Source organism: Nicotiana tabacum, chromosome 15 (genome assembly GCF_000715075.1).
Source record: "Nicotiana tabacum cultivar K326 chromosome 15, ASM71507v2, whole genome shotgun sequence".
Lineage (NCBI taxonomy): Eukaryota > Viridiplantae > Streptophyta > Magnoliopsida > Solanales > Solanaceae > Nicotiana > Nicotiana tabacum.
Window position 1 is genome coordinate 84,504,617 of NC_134094.1, and position 18,800 is coordinate 84,523,416.

Here is an 18,800-nt window from a genome sequence, read left to right on the forward strand (position 1 = left end):
GACGAAACATTTTTAGAAAGGCATACATTATTATGCAAAATTATCATATATGGAATGGGTAGTATGAATTGAATATGGAATAAATTGAGAATAGATGATGTGAAAAAAATATTCGATACATAACTATTCGACACGTTAGTACACAAATTCATTTTATCTAAAATATCTTATCCAACCACAGAAAAAAGCCTATTTTGCTAACATTATGATGTAACCGACACTTGTCTTAACAGATGTTAAAAGCAGAATGAAGATCGATGATGCAAGATGCAGCATTAAGACATGTGTCATACAGTTAACCTTAGACCAGCGTATTTAAACTGCCCTACATAACGTCCTTTCCATAAATTGAACACAAATAACTGTCTTCGAACATTTGCAGAATTTTTAGTTTTAAGAATTGCAAAGAAGGAAATTTAAGAGTAAAAGAGAGTGAAAATGCAGTCCGTGAAGGAAAAAGCTTCTAACGTGGCCGCTTCGGCAAAATCTGGCGTGGAAAAGACCAAAGCTGTTGTCCAAGAGAAGGTTTTTTATTCTTCTTTCCCCTTTCATTTCCATTAACGTCACAAAGCGTAAAATTGTACGTAATTTTTCTTGCAAAACATATTCATATTCTTAGGTTTGCAGTGATACTTTGGTATAATAACATTCAATAAAGTGAGTGAAAAATTAGGGGAGACTGGTGTTTAGATCTTAGTAAAAACAAAAACATTAGATAATTTGCCTAAATGTTGAATAATAGGGTTACATGGTACCTAGCTACCTGCATTAGTGAAACAGATTGTAGGTATACTCAAGAATTGTCAATGGTGCCAAAACATATCATGTTATGATTTCTGAGCAACGTGTTAATCCGAATTTAATATTTTCATGTTCTATCTGAATTCAGTATTTCTGTCGCGGAACATAACTATATATGTGAAAATCTACCAAAATTTTAATGTCAATGTTAGATTTGAACTTATAAAACGAGTGTCATGCTAAGAACCTTAAAGATCAAACATATCAAAGTTAAATTCTGAACTCGCCTCGATGTAGTAGTGTTCGTTCATCTTTGTTTAGAGTGTTACCATTTTACCGTAAGTTTTTCGTATTCAAACAGGTCTGGATGTTTGGTACTTGCCAACCGAAGACGGCAAGGACCCAGTACTCTACCTCGCAGTACCGGGCACAATAATTAGGGCCCTAGAACGGGAGTTATCATTATCTACCAAATCAAATTCTCCCCAAAGTGTCGAGACATCATCCTCGGTTGGTATGACTCTCTCAACAGGTTGAGCATCCTGTTGAGATGATAAAGATCGTCGCCTTCTATGAAGAGAAGATCCCTCATCACTAGCTTCTTCATCGTCATCAATCATCACAGTATCTATGACCGGCCCGGAAGGAGGACCAGGCGTCATCGCCACCGGAGATAGCTCGGGGACAGCAGTTTTTTCCCGCTTATTCATCTCCCCGGCCACGTAGGAACGTCTTCTCTTCGGTTGCTTATCTTTTGGCCGATGACTCATTGGAGATGTGGTTACACCCGAAACAGGCCCGGAGATACCTGTTAGAGTGAGAGCTTCCTGAAGCAGCCTCGCTACATCAGCGGGATCAGCCATAAAGTCCTCCTCGGGGACAGTATCAGAGCCCGCAGGTAGACCTAATTTCATAAACAAGACAGAAGGGTTCAATCGATATGCAAAGCAGAGAAAGATGGAAGAGAGGTAAGTTCAAATTACCATGATATTTGGCCTTCCACCCGTATTTCGGGGCCAGCTCTTTCCACAAGCGAGTTTCGGGTATTGTGAGGTACAAAATTTTCTGAGCCCATCGGTCTAAGCCTTTCACCACCGGTGGGACCCTTCGAGTTGTTAAAATATACGAAGAATGAAAACACGGTCATAGAAGAATATTTAATGAAAGGAGGAATATTAGAGATCTTACGAGCGCGTTCCAAGCAGCCGGAAAGGATGAAGTCATTGTTGGAATGATAGTGCTAGTGGCAACTGCGGCGAACTGCTACGTCCACCCGCGGTCACTATCATCATCCATGCTAGTCAATAAAGCATGATGACCTCGTTTGCAGAGATTTATCATACCCCCCGGAAAATCTTGGGGGAGTAGAGATTCATCATGTGAGCTAATGTTAGCTCTTCTCCAGTTTCATGGCACAAGCGTCGAAGGCAGGCAACCGTCCTCCACACAGAAGGACTTACCTGTGCCAAACACACCTGATAGTGGAGGCAAAATTCCGCAATCATGGAATCAATCTCTCCACCCAAAGAAAACGCACCCAAAGTAAAGAGATACGTGTAAAAGTATGTAAAACCTTCCTTGGGAAGGGTCACTCGCTCCGATAGATTAGGAGCGATAATTTCCAATTCATGGCAACAACAATCTTCCTTCACAGCGGGAATACTGGACGTACAAATGAAAGAAGGGTACCTGCTAACGGCCTATGTACAAGGGTTAGCAGAAGGAAATTTCTCCTCAAAATCTTTTGCGGTGTTAAGTCTTTTTGGTATGATGGAGTCTACGGTTGGAGCGACAAAGTTGTCAGTTTTGTTTTTGCCTTTTGAAGAACCAGTACGTTTTGAGGAGGAAGCCATCGAAAAAGAAAAAGGATTTTTTCTGTTTGAAGAAGATGAAGTCTCAGTAGGCGAATAAGATGAATGAAGTTGGAATATAAGGGGGGAAGATCACACGTATAAGTAAAGTTTGGCGGCTAAATCCTTGGCTAAGATTACCTCGATAACCGGAAAAAGGCGTGCTAAATCATGGGAAGACGCGTGTTCGGGGCATTAAATGCGGAGAGACAGGTGTCTAATCAGCCGTCAGTGGCCTTCAAAAGGAATTATAGTAATTCCCGCCAAAAGAGTGTTTCTACCAACTTTCCGTTAACACAAAGTTATGTCACCAAAAAGTAGGGGGACTATCTGTATTAGGTAAAATATGTTATGGCACGTGGCCACCCAAGAAGGGGACACGTGGAACCCAAGCCGGGAGGACGAAAAATCGGACACAGCTATCCCGTGTGTCGCTGAAAAAGATAACATTCATGAAGGCATTGCTTACTCTGCGCCCAGTAGCATTCAATGAGGAATATTCTACAACATTAAAAGCAACGGCCCGTTACAGCGAATTTGGCATTTATGTTCACCGTTACGTCTTCATCAATGCTCCTCATAATTGACATTAAAGAAGGGCACGACCTACTTCTATACATAGTTTTAATACAATTTTGCTTTTAATACATAGTTCCCGGACTCGTCAGCTCTGTCATTTCATCTACATTTTAAGGCTGAGTATTTTATATTTCATCAGTTATTTCATTACTTTTTGGATCAAATTAATTCACTTATCTAAAAATTACGAACAAATTCAACTGTGCCGTTTTATGGAGAAATAGTAATTTCTAAAACACCGAGAACATGATTATACTTGCATCAACAAAAGGGGTCTAAATATGATCATATTTCTCTCTCCCGAAAAGGAAAACGAAGAAAAAAGTAAGGTTCTCAAAAGAAAGTAAAAAAAGTTTTTTCTTCAAGCAGAAAAATTATTTGTTGTTTCCAATATAGTGAAACTCAACTCGCGACGAACAACTTAATTACCATTAAATTTTATTACCCTTTCATCATCATCTATCTCATCTCGTTAGAAAATCTAAGGTGAAATTATTCTATTGTTCTGCATTTTATCATAAATTATATCAAGATTAATTGCTAAATTGAAGGAAATAGACTATTGCTGGTTGATATTTTGTTCATATAGGAGTAATATTCTATTTATGTTTGGAAAAAGGTCCAACACTAAAGGGAAGCAAAAATATGGGGGTAATTGAGCAAATAGGTTGCAAAGAACCGCATATGAATATGACGATGAAGTGATTGATAATACCTATGTTGCAAATCAAAACTTTCCGCACGAAAACATGTTGTCTTTATACCAGACAAATGAAGGTACAGTTAAAATAAAAAATAGTGAGATCAAATACATTTCAGAAAGATCTGACAGAGACTTAATGTGCATTTCTTATTGTATTATTTTTTCAGTCTCAAAAGTAAGGTACACTCCACTTCATAGTAGCTAAATCCTATAATTTTGTACTCCGTATTTTCTAATTTCTAGTAAAATAAACTTGTAGGACCAGTACCATCCCAAAGTTAAGATAGAAGAGACTTTACTATGTCATCACAGACTTAAAATATTTCGTGAAACTAATAAAATTGTACCTAATATATTATTTATGTGGTATAAATGATATTGTTCTCTCTTCAATTTATGTAGCATTCAAATTTCAAGAGTAAAACGAGTTTTTTTATATATATATTTTAAATAATTAATTATTATGTTTAATAGTACGTATTTTTATATACTATTTAAATATATAAATTTTATTTCATCATCATCTCATCTCGTTAGAAACTTTAAGGTAAAATTATTCTATCATTCTGCAATTTATCAGAAATTATATCAAGAGTAATTTCTAAATAGAAAGAAATAGACTATCATTGATTGAAATTTTGTTCATATATTAAATTTATGTTAGGAGAAGGGGCAACCTCGTTGTGAACTAAAGTAAAGGGAAGCAAAAATATGCGGGAATCTGAACCGCGTATGAATATGACGATGAAGTAATTGATATATTAGAGACTATTTATATATGTTGCAAATCAAAACTTTACCTAGGATAACATGTTGTCTTTATATCAGACAAATGAAAGTACGGTTAAAATAAAAGTTGTGAAATCAAATACATCTCAGAAAGATCTGTGGAGACCTAATGTGTTTTTATATATTGTACTATTTTTCAGTCGCGAAATTAAGGGTAAATCCCACTTCTTAGGAGCTAAATGCTGTAATTTTGTACTCTGTATTTTCTAACCAACAAACTTATAGGACCAGTACCACCCCAAAGTTAAGATAGAAGAGACTTTAGTATATCGTCACAAGTTTAAAATATTTCGTGAAACTAATAAAATTAAACCTAATAGTAGTACCTATTAAACAAACATCTAAAAGAGAAAAAAATAAAATAAAAATGGTCTAGTGAGCTTTCTTCACTCCAAAAATTATTTAATCTAATTGGGCAGATAATGATATTATTCTCTCTGTTCGAATTTCAAGGGTCAAATAAATTATTTTTTGATCATAAAATTTTTCGTATGACTTTTAAATATGTTAGATAATTAATTATTATAATTTAAATTATTTTTATATACTTGCTAAATATATTAATTTTATTTTTAAAAAATTACGTTTAAAGAAGTTTAATACTCTAAATTGAAACAATTGACGAAATGAGTAATATTCGCTACCGAAACATATTAGTCCCAATGAGGAGCTGATATATAGTACGTGTATAATCCTTCCGTTTCAATTTATGTGAATCCATTTGTTTGGACATAAAATTTAAGAAATAAGAAAAGACTTTTGAACTTGTAGTATAAAATGAAGCACATATATTTTGTATAGGTATAAATTATTACATAAATATAAATTATTTTCAAATAGAAAAAGTGATCATTCTATTTTACACAGACTAAAAAAAATAGACAATTACCGAAAAAAAAAAAACTTATCTAGACAACTATTGCAAACGTGTCAAAATCTCAGCAATCCTACATCTCACGAGTCTCCACGCGTAGAGTTACATTATGTTCGTGGCATCACTTGGTTCTCCATCCAACTCCTATATAAACCCTTACAAATTCGACTTCTTCTCTCATCTTGTAACAACAACAACAACCAAATTACGCTACTAAGACAATCTTATCTAATTATCAGAGAGAAGAAAGGAAGAAAATGCAGACAGCAAAGGACGGAGCAGCCTCAGCAAAGGCTGGTATGGAGAAGACCAAAGCCACTGTTCAAGAAAAGGTTCCCTATACTTTCTTTATTTTGATTCTGCCATTATTCAGGTTCATTTATTAGTTATAGTAAAAGAATTCCAGTATTTTTGACACAACATAATATAATATATATACATATATAAAAAACAATTATTGAAATATTCACTATTCATTTCAATTTATGCTTCTAGTTTTTTCTGGTCTATTAAGAAAAATATGGCTGCACTTTCTCTTTCAGGGAATTTTTAAATTTCAATATTCCTGTTTTAGACATGATATGATATTTCTTGGATCATATGTTTAAAATGTATTTTTCCTTTTTTGGTATGTTATATTTACAAACGACATCACACTTTTTGTGTCTTTATGTATGTTAATATTGAACTTGGGGCCTAGCTATAGTTTGTGACTATTCAAATTAAAACACATAATATGAAGTAGCTATACGGAGTATTAAGTTTTCAACTTAAAGAACGCTTTAAAAGTTGAATTATTGAATTTAAGTATTTTAAGTTTTTTTTTGGTTTTTCACTTGGTGTTCCAGCTTTGAGAATAAATGACTCACTACGATTCTTTTTCCATATCCCCCTGTCCTCCTGATGAGATGTGAATATACCACTATTCCTGATATCATAAACCACTCTGTGAGGCAAAAATGCTTCGATATCATTGAAAAAGCAGTTTCCATGTGCGTCAAGCACATCTATGATTTTGGAGAAATAACTAGTAAAGGAGTTGGCCTGGTCAATAAGAGGGAGTCATACTTTGGACTGCTTTTTTCAAAAGAAACTATCTGAAAGCCCCTATGGTTTGCTGCTTCCAAACCTGGTTGTCAGGACTTAGAGTGAAATCAGTTCTATTTTCAGGCAACCCCACCAATACTTAAGGGCTCAAAATGGTGGATTGGAAATGGAGCTAGCACTGATTTAAACCTATTTTGCCTTGAAATCCCATTCTATCCATCTTATTCTTCTGTGTAAGTAAAGACTAGCAGGGCATTCTCTTGCATCAATTCCTCTCTCACTCACGATGAAAGCTAAGAGCTTGCTCGAAGACAGCCTTTACTTTCTAGTTGTAATCTTTCCTATCCTTTAGGCGGGGATAGGTTCATAGGAGGACTTGGTTACATAGGAAGGAAAGGCTTAAACTAGAAGGGATAAGAAAGGGAATTTGCAACACTCTTAGTAGAAGGCCGAGTTGAAACTCCCTCTATCCTCAGTTATTGCGTACAGGACAAGCAAGTTATTGAGGGCTCTTTATGCCAAATACTTTTACACTAAAGGGGATAAAACAAGAAATATCCTAAGCAATAACCCGGTGGACTGCCGAGCGGAAAGTCCTACGACACAGGAGCGGGATTCTCTAAAAAGCCAAGGTCGTGGGTGGCCAAGAGGGCCCACTTGGAGACTTGGGATCTCAGCAGGAAATGCGAAGGTTGCAACAAGCCGGCCCCGGATTAAATCCGGAAGTCTCACATTAGGGTAAATGGGTAAAGCCAAAGGCGACTTCATACCTAGAGTCTCGTCATACCTAGAGTCTCGAACCCGATCCCGATCCTTCTGGTTAAGGATGAAGAAGTACTTATCACTCCACGAGTGAACTTAAGTTTTGAATCATATCTAATGTAGAAACTTTTTGTTTCTTAAAAATGAGCAGGCGGAGAGGATGACAACTAGGGATCCACTGAAGAAAGAAATGGCGACGGACAAGAAAGAGGACAGGAAAGCAGCAGCAGAGCTGGAAAAGAGAGAAGCCAAAGAACACAATGCAGCTGCAGGACATGGAGTTCAACATCCCCATGTTGGTGGAGGAACTGGAACTGGCTCTACCTTTTAGAAAAATGAAGCTCTGGGTTTTACCCTAACTTTCATTAATGTATTTGGGCTTCTTTTTTTTTTCTTTTCTTTTTTTTGTGTATGATCAGAGGGGTTGCGATACCACTTGTATGTGGATGTTGGTGTTGGCTTTTATGATCGATGACACCAAATTATATAAATAAAGTGACCTTGTGTCTTCGTCTATATTTTGTCTATTAATTCTTTCCTTCTGACATTTGCCCTATCCTCCTATAAACCTACGAGATGGGGTTAAGCGTCTAATCTAGAAAAATAGCTAATTTCTAAGTCCCCGACAACGGCGCCAAAAACTTGTTGCGACCAAACACACTCACGCAAGTATACGCGGTCGTCAAGTAATAAAGAGACTAAAAGTCGGATGTCGAACCCACGAGGACTTATGATTAACTATTAACTAAATTAGACTATCCCAATTATCTAAACAAGAATTAAACCTAAAAATATTTGATTCTAAACTAATTAAATAAAAAATATAAATAATGAACTTTGAACAGAGAAAGAGCAGATTTTTATGATATCAAAAGCCCATAACAATCCTATTGTATTCTTAAATTGAATTGGCCGACTAATTTATCTAGCTTATTGGTTGACAGGGTTAATATTGCTCATAAAAATCTGTCGAGTTCTTACTCGCCTATTCAAGCTAACCTAACGCCTATATGTCTATGGAGTTAGAATCAACAAGAACGCATTTATAATTCCTGTAAATCAACCAAGCAAGGCAATTAGGTATATGTCTATCCTAACCACGAATCTGTTTCCCGATGCCCGAGTTCAAGAACTTGCCCTACTCAATCCTGTATGCAATATAGAATTCCCACTTTCGAGTTCAATTCTAGATTCGTAGATAATATTCAATTGGTGATCAAGCAATTAAATAATTAAGCGCAAGATTGAATAAATAAACTAATATGATAAATCAAGAAGTCAAAATCAATATCCGAATAACAATAGTCATGAAAGAACCACAACCCTAGAACGTGAAGTTTAGCTCCATATAGACATGGTAGCCAAACAACAAATCATATAAAGAAACATAAAAATTACTAAGTTTGGTAGGAGAAAGATGAAACTTGATGAATTCCGGCCTCCACAGCTTTGTCGTGGCTTTTTCCCTCTTCCCAATATGTTAGATGCCCTAAAAGAGACGTTTTTAGCTTATATATTGCGTACAAAAGTCGTGGGCCAAAGTTCTCCTATTCCTAATCCAAATCAGCTTCAGGGATTGATGCTAGGGTGGATGCGTCGCATCCACCTCGTCCTCCACTTCTCAGCTTCGCATGCTAGGGTGGATGCGACGCATCCACCCTTTGTTCCTCCTTCTCAGCTTTGCCTAGGTGCGGATGCTATGGGCCGACTTCACTGCTAAGGGTGCACGAAATCCAACCCCTCTTCCTCTACCTAGAGCACCTTTTCTTTATATTTTTGTACTCCAAACACCCTAATTCATCACACACAACTCAATTAGTCATAAAACCAATAATTAAACCATGTTGGGCATTTTAAAGATCAAATAGCATCAAAAAGCGGTTAAAATATGGGTAAAGTAACATCAACACATATCGAAATATGCCCAACATCACCACCCCACACTTAAACCTTTGTTCGTCCTCGAACAAACCATCACTATAGTAGACGAAACAAAATTAAGCTCTTATCATTCAAAGCATACTACACCTATGACCATGGTCATTTGCCACAACTAGGCTCTAGAATATGCATCATATGCACTTACCTTTACTTGTGTCATTCTTTTAAAAATATTCAAACAAAGACAACATGCTCACAACAATCCTAGCCTCAAAAACCGACTCAATGTCACAATGCACTCATGGCTTGAACACCCAACATCATAGAGAAGTCTAATAACGTTACCTATCCCTCGTGAAACCATGTGCCCTCACAACAAGAACAAGAGAGCGAGTTCAATCCACACATTCGAATCTCATGATCAAATATTTTAATGACTCACATATATCAAAGAAAATCGCTCACTCTCACAAAGAAGTCACATGCATGAAATTAGTACCATAGGCTTGCCCTTAATGTAAATCTCTACTAATGTAAGCTCGCTCGATCTAAAATCAATTAGGACTTTTTCATGGTTGTAATGTGGGCTAAGGGACGGGTATGATATATTTAAGGAATAGTGACTCACCCTCCTAAGCACTTTAATACATCACAAAATTACTTTAAGCATTTTTTTCTTCAACCCCACTTCAATTTCACAAACAATATCACCCCCAAAACAGTCCCTTTTTCTTTAAGCACTACTTTAGTTCATACCCACTAGCAAGAACAAGATAACAATTTATTCATTTATATTTTTCTTTCTTTTTTTTCCAGATTTTTCTCTTTTTTTTTCTTTCAATTTCCGCTAGTGGTGTATTATTTTACAAAATAAGTGCACCCTTCTTTCTTTCATTGGTTCCACTCAAAAGTCACCCCACACTTAGTCCCTTCTTACTTCTTTTAGCGCTCATCTAACAATTAAAGTGCTTTAAGAGGTAAAAGGATCAAAACAATGTCAATTAAGAATAAAAAGGGTATAGGCTTGTAATGTGGGTACCAAATAAAAGGTCTACAGGCTCAAAAGGGTTAACTAGGGATAGATTTTATTTGTGATAAGCAATAAGCTCAAAAAGATCAAAGAAATCCTAAAATCATTTTTCAAACCGAGCATCACCTAAAATTTCGCTTCAACTCACATACCGGGCAAGTTCTAGACACAAGTACAATACATGGACAACACAAAAAACCTCACCACACATGGCACATGACTCATTAAGGACGATCACATTCCGACTCTCAAGCAATGCAAGTATTCACGGAGCCACGAGATATTAAGTATTAAACACAAGGTGAACATAAGTCATGTAAACGAGACATAGGCGCCACAAAACATGCTATCCAATTTAACAAGGCATCATCAATAAATTCAAATCATACAGAAGATACTACACATGCGAAAGTATAAATATGTTACTATCAAACAAGTCAAGGGCGCCGCCTAGGTTCATCATTCTTGCTCCTTTTATTCCCTAAATTCCTAATCTACTCGGAAAGAAAAAAACTACCCGGTTCAAACTACATCCCATGAAAAAGAACCGAGGCACAAAGAAAAACCACAGGGGATTATTACTACCTAAAGAAAGCTAAAAGACATATTTTGAATTTTTGTTTAGACTTTAATCCCTCAAGAAAATTGTCTAGGAGATCAATCATCGGGAAAAGTCCAATTTTTCTACTTTTTTCGTTTTTTTTCTTTTTTTTTTTTTTTTTCACAAAAGCTACTACACTTAAGAATGAGTACTACAACTAAGCTAAAATAGCACAGAAACTCATCCAAACGATCTCCTCACCCCACACTTAAAATTTTGCAATGTCCTCAATGCACATTATAAATAATAAGAGGGTAAACGAGACTCCCTGGTAGGCCAAAGGCCGAAGCAATAGCGGCTCACGAGGTACTCAGACTTCCCCCAGGCATCGTCCTTTGTGTGGGCACCCCACACTTAGTCCTCACCATCTAGCTCGCTTTTGCACTCTTCTAATGGCTTTGCTTCCTATGCTCATAATCCTACAAAACAAAAATAAATACTACAAAATAATAAAAATAAAATAAAATAAAAAGTAAACAAAAATAAAAGAAAGCAGTAACGCTGGGTTGCCTCCCAACAAGCGCCTGATTTAACGTAGCGGCACGACGTGAACCACTTTTTGCCTCCACCTCGAACTTATGAATTGAGCCCCTAACATGGCATCCAGTTTGCGGCTATGCTCCAGTGGTGGGGCTACAAAGATAACCAGGCCAAGTAATAAATTTTTCACTCTACACTTCTCGGCCTTTAGATGAAGAATGTATTTTTTGCTTTTTGGCATGACAAATTCAAAAATATAGGCATCATGTTCCTCTTCCATTGACTCCTCCAAAGGCTTAGATGACTCGATTTCCATGTCATCATCCAAATACAATGTCGAAAAATGTTTAGAATGAGGACCAACACGCCCCAACTTTAGAATTGTATTACTATTTATATCCTCATATGTGCACACATTAGAGTCTTCAAATATAACATTATCTGCTACCTCGCATGGCTCTAGTGTACTTTTCTCAACATGGGCATCATCAACAGAAATATTCTCGAGTGATTGGCTCTCCACTTTTAGCTCCTCAATTTGGCGTATAAGCTCATTTTCAGCTTTACACAACTCATTACTGTTTTGTTGGGCGTTAGACGCATCAACCTTTGTATTCAATTGAGCCTCTAAGTCGTGAATAGTAGTACCAAATTTATCGATCTCTTGTCCCAGTTTAGATCTTCCCTCTATAAAGTGTCTCATCCCATCAGTAAGTTCCTCATGTTGAGCTTCATATATTTCTAACTTTTCAGCCTGTTCTGCCAGCCAAGTTTGGCTCAAAATCTCCTCTTTTTCAAAAATTTTCTCTTGCTGGTACTCGCTCTCTTCATTCAATTCTTCCATATTGGCCTTCATTCTTGTGATTGCTGCCCTCATTCTTTTCATATCTTTTTTGAGTTCATCCTATTGCTCTGCTACTTGCCTCAGAATATCCCTAATATATGCATCAGGCTCCATATCCTGCACTTCTTTGCCCCTATCAAACTCAGAAATATCATTAGAAAGATCATAATAAGGGCTCAGAGAAGGATGAACAAAATTAGGACAACCATCCCAATGGCCATCTTGACCATCACACATATTACAAATATTCCACTCAAAGGATTGAGATTGTGCGCACAAATCGGTCCCGGGAATATTCTGACAATTTTTTCACCAGTGGGGTCTTCCACAATATGGACAAGGATCATCAAAATAAGAATAACCATCATTCGAATAATTTTCATTCCAAGATGCCATGTTAAAATAAATAACAAATACTAACTAAACTAAAAAAAAATGAATAGATAAAAAAATGTCTAATCTAGAAAAATAGCTAATTTCTAAGTCCCCGGCAACGGCGCCAAAAACTTGTTGCGACCAAACACACTCACGCAAGTATACGCGGTCGTCAAGTAATAAAGAGACTAAAAGTCGGATGTCGAACCCACGAGGACTTATGATTAACTATTAACTAAATTAGACTATCCCAATTATCTAAACAAGAATTAAACCTAAAAATATTTGATTCTAAACTAATTAAATAAAAAATATAAATAATGAACTTTGAACAGAGAAAGAGCAGATTTTTATGATATCAATGTAATGAAAACGATCTAGGGTTATGGGCTATCTAACAATCCTATTGTATTCTTAAATTGAATTGGCCGACTAATTTATCTAGCTTATTGGTTGACAGGGTTAATATTGCTCATAAAAATCTGTCGAGTTCTTACTCGCCTATTCAAGCTAACCTAACGCCTATATGTCTATGGAGTTAGAATCAACAAGAACGCATTTATAATTCCTGTAAATCAACCAAGCAAGGCAATTAGGTATATGTCTATCCTAACCACGAATCTGTTTCCCGATGCCCGAGTTCAAGAACTTGCCCTACTCAATCCTGTATGCAATATAGAATTCCCACTTTCGAGTTCAATTCTAGATTCGTAGATAATATTCAATTGGTGATCAAGCAATTAAATAATTAAGCGCAAGATTGAATAAATAAACTAATATGATAAATCAAGAAGTCAAAATCAATATCCGAATAACAATAGTCATGAAAGAACCACAACCCTAGAACGTGAAGTTTAGCTCCATATAGACATGGTAGCCAAACAACAAATCATATAAAGAAACATAAAAATTACTAAGTTTGGTAGGAGAAAGATGAAACTTGATGAATTCCGGCCTCCACAGCTTTGTCGTGGCTTTTTCCCTCTTCCCAATATGTTAGATGCCCTAAAAGAGACGTTTTTAGCTTATATATTGCGTACAAAAGTCGTGGGCCAAAGTTCTCCTATTCCTAATCCAAATCAGCTTCAGGGATTGATGCTAGGGTGGATGCGTCGCATCCACCTCGTCCTCCACTTCTCAGCTTCGCATGCTAGGGTGGATGCGTCGCATCCACCCTTTGTTCCTCCTTCTCAGCTTTGCCTAGGTGCGGATGCTATGGCGGATGCTATGGGCCGACTTCACTGCTAAGGGTGCACGAAATCCAACCCCTCTTCCTCTACCTAGAGCACCTTTTCTTTATATTTTTGTACTCCAAACACCCTAATTCATCACACACAACTCAATTAGTCATAAAACCAATAATTAAACCATGTTGGGCATTTTAAAGATCAAATAGCATCAAAAAGCGGTTAAAATATGGGTAAAGTAACATCAACACATATCGAAATATGCCCAACATCATGTATATACATATATTAGGTGTGCACGATGGGTGACGGATAAATTATTTTTACTCGAAGCAAACTCGCCCAGTAATCTATATATGTGAATTCCCAACTGAGCATTTAATTTGGTTCTGAACACCGGGGACTAGATCTTATTAAACAAGTTAAACGTGGCCCTTTTGGTTGAAAACAAATCACCGATTGGAACTTTAATGAGTTTCATTTGAACTCCTATTTAATATTAGGGTGAGTTATTGAGACGTCAATACCCTACTCAAGCTTTTAGTATAATTGACGAAACATTTTTAGAAAGGCATACATTATTATGAAAAATTATCATATATGGAATGGGTAGTATGAATTGAATATGGAATAAATTGAGAATAGATGATGTGAAAAAAATATTCGATACATAACTATTCGACACGTTAGTACACAAATTCATTTTATCTAAAATATCTTATCCAACCACAGAAAAAAGCCTAAGCCTATTTTGCTAACATTATGATGTAACCAACACTTGTCTTAACAGATGTTAAAAGCAGAATGAAGATCGATGATGCAAGATGCAGCATTAAGACATGTGTCATACAGTTAACCTTAGACCAGCGTATTTAAACTGCCCTACATAACGTCCTTTCCATAAATTGAACACAAATAACTGTCTTCGAACATTTGCAGAATTTTTATTTTTAAGAATTGCAAAGAAGGAAATTTAAGAGTAAAAGAGAGTGAAAATGCAGTCCGTGAAGGAAAAAGCTTCTAACGTGGCCGCTTCGGCAAAATCTGGCGTGGAAAAGACCAAAGCTGTTGTCCAAGAGAAGGTTTTTTATTCTTCTTTCCCCTTTCATTTCCATTAACGTCACAAAGCGTAAAATTGTACGTAATTTTTCTTGCAAAACATATTCATATTCTTAGGTTTGCAGTGATACTTTGGTATAATAACATTCAATAAAGTGAGTGAAAAATTAGGGGAGACTGGTGTTTAGATCTTAGTAAAAACAAAAACATTAGATAATTTGCCTAAATGTTGAATAATAGGGTTACATGGTACCTAGCTACCTGCATTAGTGAAACAGATTGTAGGTATACTCAAGAATTGTCAATGGTGCCAAAACATATCATGTTATGATTTCTGAGCAACGTGTTAATCCGAATTTAATATTTTCATGTTCTATCTGAATTCAGTATTTCTGTCGAGGAACATAACTATATATGTGAAAATCTACCAAAATTTTAATGTCAATGTTAGATTTGAACTTATAGAACGAGTGTCATGCTAAGAACCTTAAAGATCAAACATATCAAAGTTAAATTCTGAACTCGCCTCGATGTAGTAGTGTTCGTTCATCTTTGTTTAGAGTGTTACCATTTTACCGTAAGTTTTTCGTATTCAAACAGGTAGAGAGAATGACATCCCATGATCCAACACAGAAGGAGATGGCAACAGGAAAGAAGGAAGAAAGGATCAACCAAGCAGAGATGAACAAGCAGGCAACTCACGACCGCAATACAGCTATTCACCAGGGCGGGGGCACGGGCACAGGCCGGCCACATTATTCCAACTCGACTACTGGAGCCACTGGACACTCAACTGGTTCACACCAGATGTCTGCCTTGCCAGGACACGGCACTGGGGAGCCAATGGGTCAAGTGACAGACGGGGTGGTGCAATCTCACCCCATTGGAACGGCCACTGGGACTCAAAGGGCCTCCGCTGCACATAACACCCATGTAGGTGGTGGGGTAAACCAGGGCTATGGCACTGGTGGTAACTATAGTTAGGATATATATGATCTGAATAAGCTAGAAATGTTTGGCTCTAAGCCTTTAATTTGTTGTTTAAGGACATTTGGTTTTGGTGCTTCGTGTTTGGTGTTTGATAAAGAACTCATGTTCTATTGGTTTATTCTCTGTCTCAAGAAATACAAACTGGTTAAGTTTGTTCGATGTTCTGATTGATCCAATTGGTAGTTTTGTTCTTTCTACTTTTTCTTTTTAACTAATAGTAAGTATTCTAATCATGTAGTGGTGTTATAAACGTTGATAAGCACGGGTATATTTCAAGTGGTCGTGCTGAGTACTAGTTGGTATATGATGCTGAGCACGAGTAGATTTATGCAGAGTATGGGTATTGTGAGATGCACTGTGGTAGTGGATGTATGGCAAGCTGTGTACAGCTAGATGCCAACGAGGATAATTTAAGTTAGTTGTGATTAGTTAGGAGATGTAGTTAGTTGGTTAATCAAGTTGTTAGTCGGTTAGGACATTATATATATATATATATATATATATATATATATATATACGCGTGTCAGTGGCAATAAATGGTGGGATTTCCATTTCTCCTTTTCCACTGACTCTCTTTTTCTTCTTCTTCTCAGAATGTTCTAGAGCTAGCATTGAAGCTCAGAACTGCAAAATAATCTTAGCATTTTAGCATGGTATCACAGCGATCGATTGCCAAATAGAAATTCGAAGTTTACGATTACAGATTAGCAGTGAAGAAATTGAGTCGAAGTTTGCTCAATTTGCTCAACTATGGCGGACAAACTTACCTACACTCATCCCCTATTCATGAACCCAGGAGATACACCTGGTACAATGCTGATTCTTGTGAAACTTACTGGATCGGATAATTATGGAATGTGGAGCAGATCAATGCACATTGCGCTCATGGCGAAGAGGAAATTAGGGTTAGTAACTGGTACTTGTAAGCGAGAATCCTTTAATAAGGAGTTGCATGAGCAATAGGACACATGCAATGCAATAGTCCTTTCATGGATCATGACACAGTGTTAGTCGACCTCCTCAGTGGCATTGTGTATGCATCTGACTCACACGCCGTCTTGAAGGACTTGCAGGAACGATTTGACAAGGTCAATCGCATGAGGATCTTTCAAATTCACCGGCAAATTGCGACTCTGTCACAAGGTATTAATTTAGTCTCTGTGTATTTCTCCAAATTGAAGGAGTTGTGGGCTGATTATGATGCAGTGGTACCTCCACCCGGTTGTGATTGTGCTAAGTCCAAAGATTACATTGAACACGTCTACCAACAGAGGTTACTGTAGTTTCTTAGTGGTTTAGATGATTCGTACGACCAAGCTAGAAGGCAAATTTTGTTGAAAATTACTGTGCCCACACTTAATCAAGCTTATGCCATGATAGTTGAGGATAAAAGCCAACACTCTGTGGGTTTGAATATGTCTGCTGAGAAAGCAGATCCAATGGCTATGCAGATGAATTGTGGACAGGCTTATAAAGGCAAGAGGTCCTTTATAGTGTGTGAATATTGCAACATGAAGGGGCATTCAAAGGAGAATTGTTATAAACTAGTTGGATACCCTGATGATTTCAAGCAAAGGAAGAAAGGACCTTATGGAAATAGAAATGTTGCTTATGGAAATGGAAATACTGCAGGTCAAGCTGAGTATAGAGGTCCAGCTAGATATGGAGGACAACTTGGGAATGGTAGACAACCATTTTCTGCTGTTAATATGCCTCCAGCAACATAGAAAAGCAGACACAAGTATAACACAGCCTTGAAGGGTTTTTAGAAGGAAAATTTCCTCACTTCACTGAGGAACAGTACAATCATATTCTCAACTTGTTGAACTTGGATGCAGGGGAAAATACTGAGGTTAACATGACACGTAATGCCATAAATTGATTTTTGCCAAGGTTAATCAATGATGAATGGATTGTTGATTCAAGAGCATCACATCATGTAGTGTCAAACAAAGATCGATTAGAACCAGGTCATTTCTCACAATCACACACATGTGACAAAGTACACTTACCTACAGGAGCTAAGGTAAATATAACACATACTGGTCAAGCTTCTCTATTTGATAACAAGAGAATTACAAATGCGCTAGTTATCCCAGACTTTAAGTACAATTTGCTATCTGTATCAAAACTGACCAAGGAGGTGTTCAGTAGCCTTTTTTCCTCACTTCAGCATCTTTTAGGAGTTTCATAGTGGTTGGGTGAAGGGGATTGGTAGAGAAAGAGGTGGTCTTTACATCTTCAAGAAGGGACTTGGTATTAAAGAAGACACTAGACACAGAATAATGGCAATAGCCTACAAGGAGGACTGCAGCTTGTGGCACAAGAGGCTGGGTCACCCTTCCTTGTCAGCAATGAAGCATATGAAAATTGTACATAGCAATGTAGATAGTACTTCGATAAATAAGTGTTTAGTGTGTTCCTTAGCAAAACAGACTAGATTGGTGTTCCCTACTAGTAATTCAAGAGATGATTCTATATTTTTCCTTGTACACATGGACCTTTGGGACCTTATGAAACACCAACCTTTGACAAGAAGTACTACTTTTTAACTGTGGTGGATGATTATAGTAGATACACATAGATTTACTTGTTGCAGCTTAAGATTGAAGTTATAGTTAGTATTAAGTCTTTCCTTGCCATGGTTAAGACTCAGTTTGGGGTCATGGTGAAAGTGACCAGGACTGATAATGGCACAGAATTCTTCAATTTACAATGCAATTCATTGTTTCAAGATCTGGGATAGTTCATCAGAGTAGTTATGTGCATACACCCCAAAACAATGGGGCGGTAGAGAGGAATCAAGACACATTCTTAACATAGCCAGAGCATTGAGATTCCAATCTAGAATTCTAATTAAATACTGGGGTATTTGCATTCAATCTGCAGTATATTTGATGAACAGACTGAGTTCTGTTGTGATTCAAGGGAGAAGTCCCTATGAGCTTCTGTACAAGAAGAAGACTTCTTTAACACATCTGAGAATTATTGGATGTCTATGTTATTCA

General features: G+C 36.9%; 3 protein-coding genes across 4 annotated transcripts; all 3 read left to right on the forward strand.

Moving 5' to 3' along the window:
- Positions 1-423: 423 nt before the first annotated feature.
- On the forward strand, positions 424-7,861 carry LOC142169465 (11 kDa late embryogenesis abundant protein-like). Its single transcript, XM_075230955.1, has 2 exons — positions 424-525; positions 7,497-7,861. The coding sequence occupies exons 1-2, from the start codon at positions 439-441 to the stop codon at positions 7,674-7,676; spliced, it is 267 nt and encodes an 88-aa protein (XP_075087056.1). The 5' UTR covers positions 424-438; the 3' UTR covers positions 7,677-7,861.
- LOC107820379 (late embryogenesis abundant protein 46-like) lies at positions 5,697-15,951 on the forward strand. Of its 2 annotated transcripts, XM_075230952.1 has the most exons (4): positions 5,697-5,868; positions 14,534-14,611; positions 14,683-14,825; positions 15,403-15,951. In XM_075230952.1, the coding sequence occupies exons 3-4, from the start codon at positions 14,739-14,741 to the stop codon at positions 15,784-15,786; spliced, it is 471 nt and encodes a 156-aa protein (XP_075087053.1). In that variant the 5' UTR covers positions 5,697-5,868; positions 14,534-14,611; positions 14,683-14,738; the 3' UTR covers positions 15,787-15,951. The 2 variants fall into 2 exon arrangements, with proteins under 2 accessions (XP_075087053.1, XP_075087055.1); XM_075230954.1 differs by lacking the exon at positions 14,534-14,611.
- Positions 15,952-16,542: 591 nt separating this feature from the next.
- On the forward strand, positions 16,543-17,075 carry LOC142169704 (uncharacterized). The gene is made up of 2 exons (XM_075231606.1): positions 16,543-16,714; positions 16,798-17,075. The coding sequence occupies exons 1-2, from the start codon at positions 16,543-16,545 to the stop codon at positions 17,073-17,075; spliced, it is 450 nt and encodes a 149-aa protein (XP_075087707.1).
- Positions 17,076-18,800: the final 1,725 nt, after the last annotated feature.

What these genes read in the sequence shown, in the direction of transcription:
- LOC142169704 (XM_075231606.1), top strand. Translation starts at nt 16,543, where the DNA reads ATGGCGGACAAACTTACCTACACTCATCCCCTATTCATGAACCCAGGA. An exon ending in AGGGTTAGTAACTGGTACTT is followed by an intron (nt 16,715 to 16,797) that starts GTAAGCGAGAAT and finishes ATCATGACACAG; the next exon opens with TGTTAGTCGACCTCCTCAGT.
- LOC142169465 (XM_075230955.1), top strand. Translation starts at nt 439, where the DNA reads ATGCAGTCCGTGAAGGAAAAAGCTTCTAACGTGGCCGCTTCGGCAAAA. An exon ending in AAGCTGTTGTCCAAGAGAAG is followed by an intron (nt 526 to 7,496) that starts GTTTTTTATTCT and finishes AAAAATGAGCAG; the next exon opens with GCGGAGAGGATGACAACTAG.
- LOC107820379 (XM_075230952.1), top strand. Translation starts at nt 14,739, where the DNA reads ATGCAGTCCGTGAAGGAAAAAGCTTCTAACGTGGCCGCTTCGGCAAAA. An exon ending in AAGCTGTTGTCCAAGAGAAG is followed by an intron (nt 14,826 to 15,402) that starts GTTTTTTATTCT and finishes GTATTCAAACAG; the next exon opens with GTAGAGAGAATGACATCCCA.